This window comes from Tyto alba, unplaced genomic scaffold (assembly GCF_018691265.1).
Source record: "Tyto alba isolate M040663 unplaced genomic scaffold, T.alba_DEE_v4.0 Super-Scaffold_2, whole genome shotgun sequence".
Classification (NCBI taxonomy): Eukaryota; Metazoa; Chordata; class Aves; order Strigiformes; family Tytonidae; genus Tyto; species Tyto alba.
In genome coordinates this window covers 8,263,450-8,281,482 of record NW_024881282.1, presented here as the reverse complement: position 1 = coordinate 8,281,482, position 18,033 = coordinate 8,263,450, and the positions used below count along the sequence as shown (strand labels likewise).

At 37.1% G+C, this 18,033-nt stretch overlaps 1 protein-coding gene across 25 annotated transcripts in view; it reads right to left on the bottom strand.

The window, feature by feature from the left end:
- The window catches only part of DLG2 (discs large MAGUK scaffold protein 2), a 1,033,591-nt gene that overhangs the window by 27,608 nt on the left and 987,950 nt on the right, over nucleotides 1–18,033 (bottom strand). For 18 of the 25 annotated variants that reach the window (XM_042793331.1, XM_042793308.1, XM_042793312.1 and 15 more), the window contains one exon: nucleotides 1,960–2,059. In XM_042793331.1, coding sequence (XP_042649265.1) covers nucleotides 1,960–2,059 — 100 coding nt within the window. Of the gene's footprint in view, nucleotides 1–1,010; nucleotides 1,057–1,959; nucleotides 2,060–18,033 lie in introns of all 25 variants that reach the window. The other 7 variants (XM_042793310.1, XM_032990923.2, XM_042793313.1 and 4 more) reach the window with 1 other exon arrangement.

Genomic DNA, 18,033 nt, shown 5'->3' with positions numbered 1-18,033 from the left:
GAGCTACTGTATGGCTTAAAGTTAAACCATTAAAAAGTCCCTTCAACAAATCAGTCAGAAATGGAATAATCTCTAAAATTGTGTGCATGGATGTGCATTCGTGCAATTAAAAAGCACATACAAAACAGTAGGCGATGCAGTGTTAACATTCATGCACATTTTTCTCCAATTACTTGGCACTCTGAGGCAGAAGCAGCCAAACACATGCAAGTGGCATTTTCTTTAAATTATTTAGATCTGGATACAGAGTATAATGTAGCTATCCATAAAGAAATCAGCTACAAATATTTCACTTGATACATTTTTTTCTGGTCTTATTTTCAAGGAAGCAAAATTGTTTCTGAACAATTATCTGACATGTTACACATTCTGCAATGCCAAGTCTTGAGACAGGATTGCTGCATCAGAAAAAGAAACTGATTAAGGTTGCATGACAGTGAATAGGTTGCTAATGGTGAAATGGGTACAAAATTAGCTTTGGAGAAGGCATGGTCTTCTCTAGCCTGCAAATGATGTCTTCCATTAATAGCAAATACTAATCTAAAATCCAGCAAAGTAACAAACACTCCCATGCAAAAAGCTGAAAATGCAAAAGCAACAGCATAAAATAATTTTCTATTGATCTCTTCAGGATGTGACCAAGTTAAAATGATTAACTTTCCCTTTAGATGGAGAGGGAGGGATTGTTGCTGAAAAGAACAGTCTGGGCAGCAAAACGAGTTCTATGTATGCTATTCTACAGAACTGCCATGATGGGAACAATAACATACTGTCAGAAACAAAAGGTGTTATTACAAAAGAAGTGAAAGTGTCTGCTTGATACACTGTATGTTATTTAATATTGTCATGCAGAACAAAACGATTGAAACATTTTTAATGCATTCACAGCTGGGTAACAAATAAAACTCTATCTTGTGCATGCTAGGAGTGGAGGGTCCTCAGAGAAGGAACAGAAGCCAAAACAAAACAAAACAAAAAAAGATTTACAGTGACCATTCCTGGGAACTTACTCAGAGTCTTTGTTCCATAACCGTCGTCACCTAATCCGGGGATGTCCTGCACGGAAGTCCCCAGAGAGAGCAATGAAAAAGGAAGAACAGCCGCAGAAGAGGAAGGAAGAAGTCAGTGGAGTTGAAATGGATACTACCATGACTGACCATGTTGATTGAGCAATCTGGATCCCTGCTTTTTCTTTCTGAAACAGCTTTAGACCCATTTTCTATGGGAATGCAGCCAATGAAAGAGGCAGTGACCATGATACACAGCTTTTGGAGCTGTGAGGAATAAGGAACAACCAGATAAATAAAGTTCCAGAAACAATCCTCACTGGCTAAATTTAGGACAGAATTATTAAGAAAAAAGTGAATGATTTGGTTTGGAACTAGCATATATTTTTAATAATTCTGGTTCTCTATACAATTGAAGCGAGTAGTAAATGCCCGGGATGTATACATTCCAAGATCTGATTTACTTCTTTAAGCTGTTAGCACGGTTGCTTCATTTAATTGCTAAACTTTCAGTGAAGCTGCCCATGGCAATCAACTTGGAGAATGTCAAAGGCAGAAAAGAGATTACAGCAGACATTTTAAAAAGTATTAATTTAGTTTAGTATTGTGAAAGAAATCACAAATCACATTTGCATTATTTTGAGCTAGTTCTGATCTGGGAATATTTAATCAGAGACAAGTCTGGATTTATGACAGGTGCCATAACGACTCTGAGGAGCCACATTTGCTCTTCTAAAAGTTAAGGTCACTGTTTTATTTTTCTGAAAATGATGTTTCCAGGGTTGGAAGGACCAGCTGGATCCAAACTGCAGTCACACATTGGTCACAGTAGTAATACCTCTCCTGCCTGCCTACAACAGATATTTGCCTAGATGTGTGGGATACTGGTATCATGCGTGTCACCCATTTTTTGTGCTGCTGCATGTGACATCATCTCCAAGAGGTTACTTACGTTCTGGATCACTTGTTTCCTGCTCACTCTGCTCCTTGCTCTTGTAGAATGGGAATTTTCGTGAAAAGATGAAGTTCTTTTTACGCTTGTCATTGAATGACTGTGAAGGAGAAAAGGCATGGGGCAAAAACAGGGACGTCTAATTGTTGTCACACTCATGCTGACAAACCAACTAGTTTGTAAAAGTGGAGAGAACTGTAGTGACTCAAATCAGTCCAAACCAAGTGGCTGCAAAGAATCAGAGGCAGTTGCGGTGAGGTCTGCAGGTTGAAGGCAAAGCCCCTGGAGACTGGATTGATTTGATTACAGAGGTCTCAAATCACAACCTTCAGCTCCTTATTTGGAAACTACCATGTTTGGCTTGTTTAGATGAAGGGCTACAGATGGCTCAGCATGCTTTGAGATCAAGCCACTCATCTTTTATCGTAGCAGACTGTGCACAGAATTAATTAACTTGCTGAAAAGAATAGGCTGTAAAGAAGAAAGCAAAAGCCTTTGATTTGCTTGTAGTAGACATGTGAATTCAGCTTTATGCCAAATAAAATAAAAACTGCTGCTGATTTCATAGTATTTGGCCTCTTACTCAACAACTTACTGTGTTTTAATGCCTTTTTTTCCTCGTAATTTAAGAAAAATTATTTGTTTTATTTTATACATATATATTTACTCAATCGGTTCCTCCGGATATACTTTTAGTTTTATGTGACTTAGAGATTGAATTCTGTTGATAAACAGTATTTCATTGTATGTTGAGCAACATATATTGCTTTAATTCTTCAAATGGGGAATTAATCTGGAAGAAATTGTTTTTTTTTTTTTTTACATGATAAAACCTTCATAGACATTCACAAGGGCTCATAGCGATGTATTATGTAAAAGCAGGCTATGCCTACTTGGGACATTTATTTCAGATAGCAAATGAGGAATTAGGGTCCCTATATAACTGATTGAGAGAAGCTTGCATTTCCAGAGGGCACCTACGCTGAGCTGCAGATAGTGCTTAAATGAAGTGATCTGTGTCATCCGTCAGACAATGTCCCACACTGTTTCCTGTACTGAACATATGCAATGCCCAGACACAAGACTTTGCAAGTGATCACCTCCAAGAGAGCAGAGACCTTCTTATCTCATTTAAAGGACCAATGACAATGTGTTTGCCATTGCTCAGATGAAATATAACCAGTATTTGGCTCCAATTTTGAAATGGAATATATTTAGAGTTTCAGAACATAATTTATTTTCTTACATTTTGGAAGCATAAAATGTGGTTTAGAATACGTATTTCTGTAAGATGTAAGGTTAGATACTGAAAATCTCTATTAAAATAGTTGTCTACTTGTGTCACAAAAGTTTCATGCCACTTTTACATTTCAAGCATATTTAAAGTCCAATAACTGAAAACAAGGGAAAAAAATGCACATGTAGAATAAATGATCCATGAAAATCTCGGAGTATGTAAACATTCAATGTGAAATTAATGTGAAGGTCATGCACAAATAATCCAGACAGCATGCAATTTCAAAACAAAGCAAATATGAAAGAAAGCCAGAGGAAAAAAAATGCACATGAAGGAGAAAGTAATCTGTGGATGAAAAGAGGACTGGCATGCACATTACATCATTTTAATGACCTAAAGGATATAATTAAATTAAAATGTGTTTTCTGTGATCATTTCTTTTATTTTTCCAAAGAAAGGAATGTAACGTGTTAACATTTCCCATTGTGAAAATGTTTCTCACGATTCATCTGATTTTGACATAGTAATACTATAAGCAGTACACTTTAAAATGGAAAAAATAATATATATATATACACAATAGCACCTCAAAGAACAAAGGGGTTTAAAAATTACAATAATTCATTACCAAATGCCATTTCACTTTGGAATTAAAGAGAATGTTATCAAATTGATAAATAAATATGCTGTGTTTCACAGAGATTATACGATAAATAACATTTAAAGTATTCCATTTTTAACCCAACAGTCTAGATAAAAAACTTGAGAAAGTCCATTTTCACCAGAAAAACATGTATTTTTTTTCAAGCTTATGCATGATCTAACTATATTCCAAATTAGGCAGATATAATATAGTGTTATATAAACTTTCCCTCCTTTTGCAATTTCAAGTACTGGGTTGCCTTTTTAATTAGATATTGTTCCATTTCAATTTGGACAATCAAAATCTGACAATTCATAGCAGGTGACTATTATGTCCAACTGTGTCACTGCATTTACACCAGTAAAAAGTCTTATTCCTAAAATAAAGCTGACTCTTAGTTTATTAATATCCATAAGCAATTATGTTTATGCATGTGTTAATATTTCTATAGATTAATCAATGTGTATACTCATGTTAATGACCATATATACTATCATAGTGTAGTCAGAGAGTTTATATTTAAAATAATAAAGAATCTGTAAAATAAAACACTAAAATGGGTCTGATCCTTCAAATTTATATAAATAATTAGAGCTTTGTATTAACTGAATGGGTTTACCAAGTATTTATTTTCATGTACATTAAGTGCAGGTTGCTTTACAAGAAATAAAAGACAGGACCCTTGATTTTGATTTTATATTCGATATAAATGTGATTAAAGGTCAGGTTGCTGGTCTCCACCTTAAGGATATGAAATCCTGCAGACACTCGGCAAAATGCTTCTTACAGATACTACGATATCTATCTCTAATGCATAGAGATAAGGGGGGTTGGCAAAGAGAGGAGAGAGAGGCTCATACAGAATAAAGCCACGGTTTTATTGGACATAACAGGGTTAATTCCAGATTTTGTTCTGCTGGTGGAGGAGTGGAGACCAAAATGAATACATATTTTCTTTTTTAAGAAAGGATCATGCATGTGAGGAACAGTGGTAAGGTTAAACTGCAAAATTCAGATGTATGTTTTTGATATATTTTATTTCTATAAAATGGAAGCTTTGAGACCTGTCAAATAGTCTGGAGCCAGTTTTCATAGGGGTTCCCTATGCTGCTGAAGAGTCGTGAAATAGCCATAGGATAAATGAGAGCGAGGTATTTGCCTACATCTCTTAGTGCAAAAGTTACATGCAACTGTAATTGAAATTGTGATAGCAAGCTTGAGCTTGATTCAACAGTATTTATGCAGTCAGAGTTTCTGAAAGTCAGTGAAAAAGTGCCTGAAAATAGATTCCTGTAAAAATCACAATTTCTTTGCCATGAATATTGTAAAATACTATAATGGCATATAACTTGGACATTTCACTTGCAGTGAAAAACCTGTACAATAGATTACTTTTATATCTCACTGCCATCAGTTTACACAGACTACCACTAACCTAGGAATTGGTATTAGTAGGCACTTTATACAGACATGGGCCTAAGACTAAGAAGCAAATGAAATTTTCAAGTACTGTCTGACAACAGTGAGGTCATTCTTCACAACATTTGAACATGAAAAAATGAATGATAATGAAAAAAAAGTCTTTTATCAGAAAAAAAGGGCAGAAAAACTTCCACTGATGTCCTGGATTGAATTTTTGATTGATATTATTTAGGCATAGATTGCATTTTGGAGAAGCCAGAAAAAAATCGTAATATGCACTCTTGCTTGACCGAATATCCCTAGATGTCCCCAGTTATGTAAGTCTGGCTTACACATACCAACCTTCCCTGGTTGTGACAGACATTAAGACACTGTGTGTTTCTCGTTCTTAAGAACTCCCTTTGGTACTTTTTTGTGTCATCATAATTTTTCTATTCTAAATCCTTTTTGCTAGGTGTAGCAGCCATGTATATGTTACTCATCAGCTAATAGAACAGTGTTTTTTTAAAGGAGATAACATTGAATAAACAATACAATTTCAAAATCTGCTTTATAGTGGTAAACATCACAAAGAATAGTTTATCAGTAAATAGTTAGTTGTACCATACTGCAATAGGCAACTACATCATTGTTTATTTTGAGCTTCTTCCCGATTTTTTTCAGAATGTAGCTGATCCAGCCCATACTGTTTAGTGCTCATGTGCTCTTGATAAAGACTGTCCTCTTTATGCTTTGCAGAAGAGCCTAAGATGTTATGGACAGATTTCTTTTGATACTCTAAAACCAACTATTTCTTCTAAAAGCCATTAAACTCCCAAATACATTGGGAATACTTTATGTTGCTATTTAATTCAGCCAGTGCTAATCCTCATTCATGACCTGGGAACCAGCCTTTGGGGATCACCTGAGAAAAAGCTGTTCCATAGCACTGGCTGTGAAATTCTTTTATACAGGGTGTAGATGGAGTTAATTTACCACTATTTTTAGGAAGGTTTGAGGTAAGCTTTAGCCTAGTTTTTTAAGTTATGTAATCACCTGTATCAGTCTTGTTCTGAGATTGGTCTAGCAGTGTATATGAGTTCATTCCTTTTGCTGTTTCTCATCTGCCATGCTTTTTTCATTCTTTCCCTTTAAGACTTGTTTTTGGCCTAACTTAAATGAAAATCCCTCACTTACACAGCCTTCTACAAAAATCTACAAAATTTATCAGCAACATCATGTCTTTGCAATCTTTTTCTCTATATTTAACTCACACTTCTTGTATTAGGGATGTTCTTTTACTCTGAACATTGACTTTAATACAGGTTTGGACACTCAAACATTAAATCTCTAAATGTTAAATCCCTCCCATCATACCGAAAAGCCTCACTGATACCAGAATGAAAAGTTTTGGACTGTAACAGATACTCAGTGTTATTTCTCCTTTCAAACATATATATCAGCTCTGCTTTTATAGTGGGCTTTTTCACTTAGCAATTCAAAAGTCATGATGAAGTCTCCAAAACAAACTTCTGAAGACAATCCTGTGTTAGTGTATTTGCTTTATGTGAAAAGTGGTTCTGCAGTTAGCATGGCATCATGGTTTGGGGAACATGGGTCAAACCGCACTTTGGGATCTTCTGCCTCACTGTTCCATCTGCAATTCCAGGCCCATAACAGTGCCCTCCTTATGGGCATTTTGTGGGAACTAGGTCAACACGATGACCTGGTAGATACTAACACTGAGGCCACAGTAGTTTCTTTTATTATGATAATGAAGTATACTGAGATTAAGTGACTTGACCAAGTCTAGAAGAAAGCAAATGCTTCTGAGCCATTCTTGCTTTCCTGGTGTAACCACAAACTTGGCCATGGACTGGTTCACACACACAGAAAGATCCTAATGACATCTGTGCAGACATGCAGAAAATAAGCTAAGAAGTTGTTAGTAGCAACTGTAAGCCTGGTTGTATAGTGACCATGCAGTATATATCTTTCATTCACAGTCTGACTGCACAGTTACATGCTGGTAAGCAACACTTGCCAACTTCTCTATGTCTTTCTATAAGATGCAGGGGAAGGATGTCCCTATTCTGTTAAGTTCTACCTTAATTTTTTTTAGATACTGCAAGTATTTGGGGGGGGGGGGGGGGGGGGGAAAAAAAAAAAGCAGAACAAAAGCTTGGGCTACAGTCATTCCTTATTGAATTTTTGCACCGTGGTCTGTTTTGATAACTCAGAGCAAACTTTGGGTGAGAAGAAGCTCAGATGAAGATAACTTTGCTTGTTTTCCCATGAAGCTGCAGGGAGATTTGGATCTTGGAAATCCAAAATGAAAAAGTACAATCCTGATTAAAAAAATCCATTCTGTCTAGCTTCTGCAGACAAAGGTAGTGTTGTTTAGTATTCATAAATATGAAATTTTAGCAATCTTTTTTTAACACTGACTTAATGCCATTCGTCAGCCAGCAACTCGATTTTAATTCTTAATAAAACAACAGTTAAAAACAACATAGACTACCAGGGGAACAGAAAGACTAATAGACTTTCAAGAGAGCATGTAAAAGCAGTATTTCCAATTCTGCAAACATGTATTTAACTTGGTGCAAGGTACAAATCACATTAAAAAGGGAGTACTCATCTGTGCTAATTTACATAGCATCATTGTTGGAAAGATTGAAACACCAACGGAAAAACCTTGCATACGTGACAGCCAAGGTCATTTACAAGTATCTGAAGGTTGTACACAAAGAGGGTGGGAAGGATTTGTTCAAGCAGCAACACTGAAATTAATAGTGTGAAAATAAGAAAGGGCAAAGCTCCCTGACAGTGAAATCAATTTGGGTGTAGAATAATCTGCCCCAAGGGAAGTGGAAAAGCCTAGATCATTTTTCATGTTTAAACCAAATCTGCTAATCTTAAGTACTATGGGGAATAACACTGCAGTGCTGGGAGAGAAGGAGGTGGTAAAGGGAAACAATAAGCCTCTCCCAGCTCTAATGTCGGTGTTTCTGTGATGAGATGCTCACAGATCCAGAACTGCAGAGTTGTGCTGGGATCCAGTGAGGGCTCTGACCTAGCTGGGCTCACTGCAGTCGTATGGGCAGTGTGAAGGTCTTCCTCTCCTTTCCCAAGGCTCTCTCTGGAGTTAGGCTGTCTCTGTTGTCTCAAATCTTCCTCTACTCTCTTATTTTTTTAGATTTGCAAATGAAATTGAGGGGTTTGGTCACCTTTATGCAATCTTTTGAATTGTTCTCCCTAATAAAACTGCAGAAGGTGTTAGTTATCTGTGATGTTAAAAAAACTAAACTCGCTCCTTTATCACTGCTTCTTTGTGGAATCATTTATTTCTGCAATCAAGTCCTGGGCACTTGACTTGTGCAAGTGCAAACTACTGCATAAAATGGACCATTATATAAAAAGAATAAGTTGCATAAAGATCTTTATTACTCCTATTTTGTGAAGTAGTAGTGGAGAAACGTTTACAATACTTAGATGCCTTCAAACTATTCATTGAAAGATAGTTGTAGCAGACTTATCTTTTGCACTGCCTTTTTCAGTTAAAGGAAGAGTGTTTACACTCAGAGGTGACTGCTGTAGCAGGCTGAATTATGGTAAAGATCTGGCTCAGGAGACAGTGAATCATACCAGGCTCATGGTTTTCATTTAAAACATTGATTTATTTAGGCCTTACAGCTAAACTTATAAAAAATAAAGGCATGGGCAAACAAAAACAAAGTCGATCTCTAAGAAACTGGTGTGATGTTTGTGTAGGAGGTGAACTTCCTACATTTTCCAGGAATGCATCTCACACTACCAGTCTCAGAGACGGGATATCAAATAAGATGGACTTTGGCTCTGACCCAGGTTGGCAGTTCCTCTGTCCCTATAACCTTCCAAACATGACCTGTGAGTGAGTCACTAAGTCAATCTTAACTGAATTGCTTGAATTTGAGTGAGCCAGGAATAAATATGTGAAATACAGAGACTGTATCGTCTTGGTGAGTGTTAATGCTTAACTCCACTCTTCTGGAGCTTTGTGTGAAATCTCACTAGAAGAAAACTTTTTCTGTTTATAATTCTTTGACATCTATTGCCAATACTACACATTATTCTTTTGAACCACTTTTATTAGAAGAAAAGCCAAGTAACTATGACATTATCTATATATACAGACACATTTCCTACCATTTAAATGAAGACATTAGAAAATAAACTATAAAAATAGCACACACATGAAGTTAAACTTAGCACAAATTTCTGCTGGAACATCTTAGAAGAAAAGCAATTAACTCAGCTGTAAACTTTGGTACTCTACCTGTGCTAGCAAATTTTCACCATGTTATATTTAATCTGTGACCAATTTAAACATTACACTACATATCTTTATGTCAGTAACTCTTAAACATTTCTTTTACCTAAGCAGGTATAGTACACACTTGTAGGATAGAAAGCACTGATACTATAATGCCTAACATTACGGCCATTTAAGAAACAATATTATCTTATAAATAAACTCTGCACAATTATCAGGCTGAAGAAACTGGAAAATCTGTGAAATACATGCATTTAAATAGCTCATTAACTGAAGGAATAACTCCATCAGTATTTTCTTTGACTGACAAGCTGCCAATAGGCAGAAATATTTTTCACCATCTGAATCAAGTTCAACCCCATAGCCTTTATTTCTCACATTTGCTACTCTATTCAATTATGCTTTCAAGTTGCAGATACTTAGAATTTGTACTTCTCAATAAAATGCAGAATGACTTTTTTTTTTTTTTTTAAAACTGGAAAACAGACACACAGATTTTTTACTTTAGTGTTTGTTTTGTTTTTATTTTTTCCCATTTGAAAGAAAAACTTCCACTAGATTTTTAAAAGAAATCTATGAAAACATATTTCTTTGCTTTAGCTGAGTGAAAGCTTCAAATCTGACCTAAGAATAGATTTTATAATTTCTGGAACTCTTTAAAAAAACAGGCCCCTTAAGGTATGCCAGTTCCCTGCTAGAGTCAACACTGCTACCATGGCATAAATTAAAACCGAATAGTCTCTTGTTTTCCTTTACTTTTGACTGTGACCTGGGCACAACAGGCATTATTATTAAACTATTACATGTCTTTTTAGAGTGCCTCAGGATATCTGAGAGCAATGAGACACTGTACAGTTAAAGTTGTCCTGGCTATGTCCCGTTTTATCATCTGAATTTCATTTGATTACTTCAGCACATGAGTGAACTAGATGCTGATGACAGCAGTATTACTAATGTACCTTGCAGAAATGCTGAGCGAAATGTGTTCAGGGGCATGGCCAGGGCAGCTCAGTAATATGGGCTCAGGTCAAAACAGATGTGCAGCCAGCATCCACGACCTGGCAGCAGCCCCAGCCATCAAGAAACCAGAAGACAGGATTGTGGAGGATGTGAAAACGCATGGAAGAGCAAGGGCAACTGGACAAATGAGACCCAGCTTTTCCTCCATCATGGGGAGAAGAAATCTTCCAAGATACAAGCTGTGCTGGCAGGAATGATGCTGAGATCTGATTCTTCTGTGACACCTAACACTAACCCCATTTCTAGAGGTCTTGTAGCCTTTCCCAGAACTTAAGTCTAACTGAGAGAAAATCAGAAGTAAAATAGTAAAAAAGTTGGATGGAGAAGAGACATTTTTTCCTCCTGCCTGTGCTGGGCAGTTTCACACCAAAGTTCTGGAGAGTATCTTCAGATCTACTAATGCCCTGTGCCAATAAAAAGCACTTGTGCAGAAAATGTCTTTGCTCAACAATTAGCTTTTAATAATTTCCACCAGCTTTTTTTGACTTCTTATAAAGATCTCTCTATAAGAATGACTTTGTGAGGAATTCTTGCAACGTAACTTTTTTATTCTTGTCATTAATTTCCATTTTATCTCAGAGGACCATTCTTGAATTATTGCTAAACAGTAACAACTAAATTCAAGTATTGCAGAAACAATGGTTTTGTAAAAGATTTTATGTCAATTAGTAATGGAGATGTAAAACCAGAAATTTTATGACATGAATGACTTCCAAAATTTTTTTTAAGTTGCACACATGAAAAATTGTTCTTATTCTCTGGTTACAGCAAAGCAAATTTCAATCACTCTGAGATGGGGGAATGTACAGTAAAATACTGATTCACAACTCTTGCAAAAAAATCACATGCAGAATGATTTTTTATAAAAACCTCAGTTCTGAGTAGAAAGGGGTTTTCTCATCTGTAATTTTTCCACCTGTAGGTATACAAGCAAAGAAGTTCAGGAGCTTGCACTATCTCCACGGCAACAGTGTAATTCTTACAGACACCGCAGGAGCTACATGCTGGGCTGGGCAGAGGGTTTACCCCTATGCATTTCCAGATAGTTTTGCCTAATCTAATCTAATCTAATCTAATCTAATCTAATCTAATCTAATCTAATCTAATCTAATCTAATCTAATCTAATCTAATCTAATCTAATCTAATCTAATCTAACATAAACCTATCCAAGGATTTATATTTTGCACTTGGCAAAGTGGTACCAGAGGAGTATATTCAGAATATCTATTACAAGTGCCTAGTTTATTCACTGCAAGGACTAGCACAAAGATTAGTTCAATGGCTGAGATGTTTAAATTAGGATTTTAAACCACACAGTTTAAATAATGCCCTGTGGTTCTTAACATTTAGATTATCACGTCTGATCAAGATAGAGCAGATAAGAACTGTCATGCCATAGCCTTTTGAAGCACTAAAGGGCCATAACCCTGTCTCACTGTACCTTGAAATGGCTGCTATGTTTTTTTAGAAGATGCAACCAGTTAAGGCTCACAGAAATGAGATTCACTGCATCTAGCTGTAAACATTTACCCTGTAGGTGCCTGGGGCAGAAGTAGTGACCCCAGGCTCCCTTTACAGTCAGTGATTGATTCATCACATCTCTTTTAGACAACAATGGCAGGTTGGTGCTCTTGACCATGAAGAAAGGAAGAGTTGGCTATTTTGGGATTTCTGAGGTGAAGAAATACTAATTTAAGAAAGAGAAAACTCATATTAAAAATTCAGCTAATGTTTTGCAACATTTACAGAATTGTCCCAAGATCATGTGTAAATAATATTTTTTTTCTGCAGGAAGCCAAATTTGAGGCTTTCCAATTGTGCAGGTAAAATATTTTTGTGACAGGTAAAAGCCAAGCTAGAACACTACAACCCATCTCTGCATGTGTTCCTTAGACATTTTCCAGAAGCTTATAAATAAATGCCTAATGGAAGCGTATTTTGGCTAGGCATTATCACTCCAAGCAAATTATTTTTAATATCAGTGGGTGTCCAATAATTGTCTGGCACTGAGACAATAAAACATTTTTGTTTTGGGCAAATTGCAATGTGTTTGTTGGAGTGTTATTGAAGAGTCATTTTGTTTATACAGCCGAGACCACACTGTGAACCATTCTGGATGCTAAATGTTCCTAGGAATGCTAAAATGTTACTAGGAATCAGATCAGATCAGAGCAGAAATACTCTTTTTATGTTTTGAACCAAAGTTTCAATTCAAATGTCTCTCAACTAGGGGACTGAATTAATATTCTAACTTTATTTTGGTTCATGTCTGTTATTTTTAATGTGACTGAAACAATATAACAGTCCTTAGCAAAAACCACATACTGGGGCTCAGGTCAGCTTCTACTGCATTTAATGGGAAGGCTCTTCACCTTCAGCACATTAGAAACATGATGTAACGGAAGTAAAAGAGAATAGTGATTCAGTTGATACTGTAAGAGGAAGTAGCAAGAAGAAATGGAAAAATAGTTATAAACTAATATTTAATTATGTAGCAAAGACTGACATTTTATTCCTAATGGTCAAAATTAATCAGAATTGGTAGTATAAGCCTTACAGGACAAACACTGTCTTCTGCAGCCTACTGCTAGCAAATGCTGTTCAAATAATCATAAGAAAGGCAAGCTAGAAAATTCTGGACCAAACTGAAGTGCTTTGATAGTCACAGAGCAAAGTAAACAGCAAGTTCATCCTGGCTGTTCACAGCCTCATCTGGGATCACATTGGTGGGATGTGTGCGGGATAAGTAGGTTCAATAAACCCCCACAGCCCATGGTCCTTGCCAGGGCTCTCCTGTCGCTTTGCCTCTGCTCTGCCTTGTCTCTTTCCCATCCCACCTCACCATGCTGACATGACTTCCTGGCTTGAGTTTGGACCTGACTCATTACTACGGACTTTCTGGGAGCTGTGGGGCTGTGGACCAACCTTGGTTGTTGGCACCAGGCTGGCTGGTCCTGCCCTGGGACTGCATCCCTTGTTGTGAGGGTGCTGTCACCTCTGGGTCCCAGTGGAGCATCCCTCTCCTGCTGCTCCCTGACACCATCAGTCTTGCATCCAGGGTATTGTCCTCCAGCTGCTGCCCTGAGCAACTGAGAGCTGACTGCAGCTCACTCTGCCCTTTTTAACCCAATGTCTTTTAAAATAACAGTAAGTATAAGTCATAGAACAGCAACACTGCAGCTGCATTATTCACTAGCTGCTCGTTAGAAACTACAATAGTGGCAGGCTAGAAAAAGCATAAAAGGGCTGGATTATGCAGGCAAGTACACACAGGCAGATTGCTCCTAGGCACATTGCTCCCGGGCATATATACCTCCAGTTCCTGAAGATTACAGCTACACAAGCCATCATTTTTCTAAGCAACGGTTGGAATACCAGTTGGAAGCCAATTTATAGCTGTGCTGAGCACTTTAGTCCAGTAAGAGCACTCAAATTTCTTTGAAGAATACCCCACAGGCAGCTGTTCCCATTAAATAGCAACAAAAAATTAGAAAGACTGGGAGAACAGAGAAAAGTTAGGCTACATCAGTAAAGAGGGATAAATCTGGCTGAGACCGAGAATAAAGAATATTTAATTGTGTGTCAGTGCCTACGCCACCTTCACTAACCCTCCTCCATATCATCCATGCGGGTAGGTGTATGCTGCTTAATTTATGCTCACCTCTCTTAGTAAATCCCTCCACCTGTGATCCAACATGTTCTAGTGTTTGACACTTCCATTATCCTTTACTTGGTGTCTGTTGATATTTTCTAATCATCAAATTTAGAGGGGGAAAAAACAGACTGAAGCCCCTCCTTTTCTCTTTTCATAGACATACACATGGACAAATACGCACCAACATGGACAGAAATGCTATTCCGAGTCCAGTATCTCTCCTTTCACTACCATTTTGCTACTGACTGGAGGGAATTCAGAAAACAAATATGATTAAGCATTTGAGTGGATTATTTTATAAGGAGAACTGAGATGTCAATGAGTGCAATTTTGGGGGTGTGTCAGATAATCTACTCCTTCTGTCAGTGCAGTTACCCACTGCAGAGTGTGTGTTACCAGGCTCTCCAAATCAGCAACTAGCTCCACAACAAAGATGCAGGTTTTCCAACAAGCTCAGAATGTGGATTTTCTTCTATTATTGTCCCAGTACCAATCACTTTAGGAAATCCATTCATTGTGTCAAATATCTTTAGAAGAGAAGTGCAAAGAAAAGTTGGTTAAAATACACCAAATACGTGGAAAACTTTCTGATTATGGACTAGAGAACAGTTTGTCCCCTAAAGTGGTGAAACTTTATACTTAGAAAACTTAAGCCTAGTAAAACATTGATGTTAGAAACAATCTTCAATAGGCAGAGAGAAATGATATTCTAATACATCTTTTTACTTTATAATTTCTGAGAAACAGGGATTCAGTTGAGATTATCACTTTTTTCTCCACATTGATACATCCAGAACTGCCATGGTGAACCACTAGCACAGACACTGTACCTGAGACCAGGGCAGGTGTGACTGCAGATTCTGCTTGGTGAAGATGAAGACAAATAATCCAGTCTCTATATACACTGATAGAAGAAGAAATAACAACAGGCTTAAGCTGCAGCAGTTTAGCCATTTCTAATGATGAGGATAGTGAAGCACTGGAATGGGCTGTTTGGGAAGAATGTGAAATATCTGTTGTGGCAGGTCTTTAAGTAGAGATTAGACAAATCTGTGAGACAGGAGGAAGGTACAGAAGACACCCTCAGGGCAGGGTTTGGACTCAGTGATCACCTGAGGTTCCTTACTGATCAGATTTTCTCTGATTTGATGTCTAGGGCTGAAAATACCCTGTTTTTCTAGAGCATAAATTGTTTGGAAACAGTCAGGTTGTTTTTTGTTTTTGTTTTTGTTTTGTTTTTTCCCAAATACTTAATAAGCTGTCAAAATGTGTCCTGTGTATCAAGTCCTGACATTCACTGGATTTTGACATTTGGAGGAAAGGTGCACGGAGTAGGCAGAGGGTTTTATTTACACCACAGTACAGAATTTGATATCTCAGTCAAGTTTAGCTTTTTCCTTTTATGCCTCAGTGCAGTGTTGGTAAAATTACAATAAAGCAAGAGGATGACCTTACATTGCAGGCAGGGCTGTGATCTGTAAACAGAATCTGCTCATAAGAAATATTATTAAATGCTATCAAGCTTCTGACTGTCATAATAAATACATTCAGAGGCATTGGAAGGGGCAGGCTGAGTGCCATGTAGGTGAGCTGACTGGAATATGAAAAGAACTGTGGATGACAAGCTATCTGAAAAGAAAAAACACTAATGGATAGTGATGGAGCAATATGGTGTGGGTCATAGCCCAGGACCTGCACTGCTGATGAGCAGCAGAGCTACTGGGAGATTTTGGAGGGATGGGACAGCCCCTTTTCTTGGCAGGCACCTTGTCCCCTTTTGGCACCCCTCCGAGCAGCCTCACTAGGGCAGGCACCCATTTGGCAATGCTTCTTGGTAACCACGGACTGAACACCTCACCTGCACCTTGAAATGAGCATTAAAAATTGAGAGATTGTGAGAAGCATGGCATTTATTTTACTGGGAATTGAAATGAGGGTATTTGTCCAAAAGACAATGTTCTGGAGTCACTGGCAAAATAAGGTGTGAAATCAAAAGACATATGGTATAAAAAGCCAGTTCTCTGTATAAAATTACGTTTTACCTAAACATTATGCTTCATGATAGTGCAACACTGCTCTGGGAACAGGCAACATCCATGAATACTAGCAAAAAGGTGAGATGTTGATAAAGGTTTTTCCAAGAGCTAGAGTTTCCACTATAAAAATATTTTCAAGAGACAGTCAAGAAAGAGTATATGATCTGACAGGGAGAAAAGCAAAAGAGATACTATTTTTGTCTCCAGAAAGACTGGTTGTAATTACATTTGAGAAGAAAGCAGATTACTGGCTCATCATATCCTTCTGTAATATTTCCATCATTGTTTGACATTCTTTTTGATTCAGTAAAAAATCTTAAAAGCCCTCAGCCACCGTGGGTTTTAGGATTAGAAAAATAAAGACTATTTCTGTTCAGCCTGAAGCCTATGGAGAATTACCAAGAGTTCAGTATGCTGCTTTGGCAGACACATAACCTTGCTGACAGGTACTAACATGTGCTGCTGCTTTTGGTGTGAAGGTGAGCATCAGAAGATACTTGGGATATGATTTTGAGTTTGACATAGCATAAAACATAGTTTTTAATTAAGATTGTGCTCAGATAACTCCTGTAGCTTCCTCCAGCATAAATATCAGACATAAAGTTTTGGGCTGTTATATTTTCCACTGATTATCCACACACCAGTGGACCCCACAGACTGTGACAGCAAATGCTTAGGAAATCATAACTGTGTTATCTCACCTACATTTATCTGTTCTTTGTTTGATACTTTAGGGTAGTCAGTGTCCTGAAAACCCTGCCCTTTGCTGCAGGAGCACAGAGCAGCTGTAGGGGATAAGAGGGGTGGACTGGTTGCTTTGATACTCCAGTCACCTTCAGTAACAATTAGAAAAGCTGGTGAAGATCATTACTACAATTATATGATCAAGCTAGAAACTGAACTTGGTCAACGTAATTAAAGCACAATCTTTGTTTGGTGGAATGAAGCTGTTTCTACCAGTATTTGTATTTTTTTTTTTTTTAACTTACTACACAAGGTATTAGCATCTATAACTGGTTTGGTATCTTTAAAAATGTTAATAGGACCTAGGATTTGGATTATGTCTCTGAACGTGAATGAATACATTTCTTTTGCTCAAAATAAACAGAACATGAAAGAAAAGTAGACATATTGGGTTAAACTAGAGATCCAGTTAGCCCAGTAGCTTTTTCTGAAGTTGTCCAATAACAGATGTTTAAATGAAAAAGTAGAAGAAACACGATCCTTCTCCTTTTATAACCTCTCTGCTTCTTGAAATGAACAATTAATATGAACAAGCTACTAATTTTGTGTTAAAATGCCTTTTTAACACAAAAATGTTAAAAGTTGTAATTGGATCCATTACTTGCTAACTCATCTAATTATTTAATTATTCATTGTATGGAAAGGTATGATCTGTTGCCTGATTTGAACTTGAGACCAGAAGATTTCACTGGAGCTCCCTAATTGTGATTCACATTCCTTGGTTATGCATTCATCTTGATTTTGTAGACTTCAATTTCACAAGACATGGATTGGATAGGAACAATTAAATGAATTAAAAGTGATATAAATATTCTAAATCAAATTTTTAAAAAACACTGAACTATTTTTCTCAATGAGGTAATGCACCCAAGTTTGTCTTGAAAAAGAGGAACTTCTGGGCCTTTGAAAAGATTATCCTTTAGCTATACCTGTTAACAGGTTTGTTAACTGTATTGCTGAGCCTTCTTAAACACCTTTTTAATGGGAAACAGGAAGCTGATCAGCTACAAATGTCACACCAT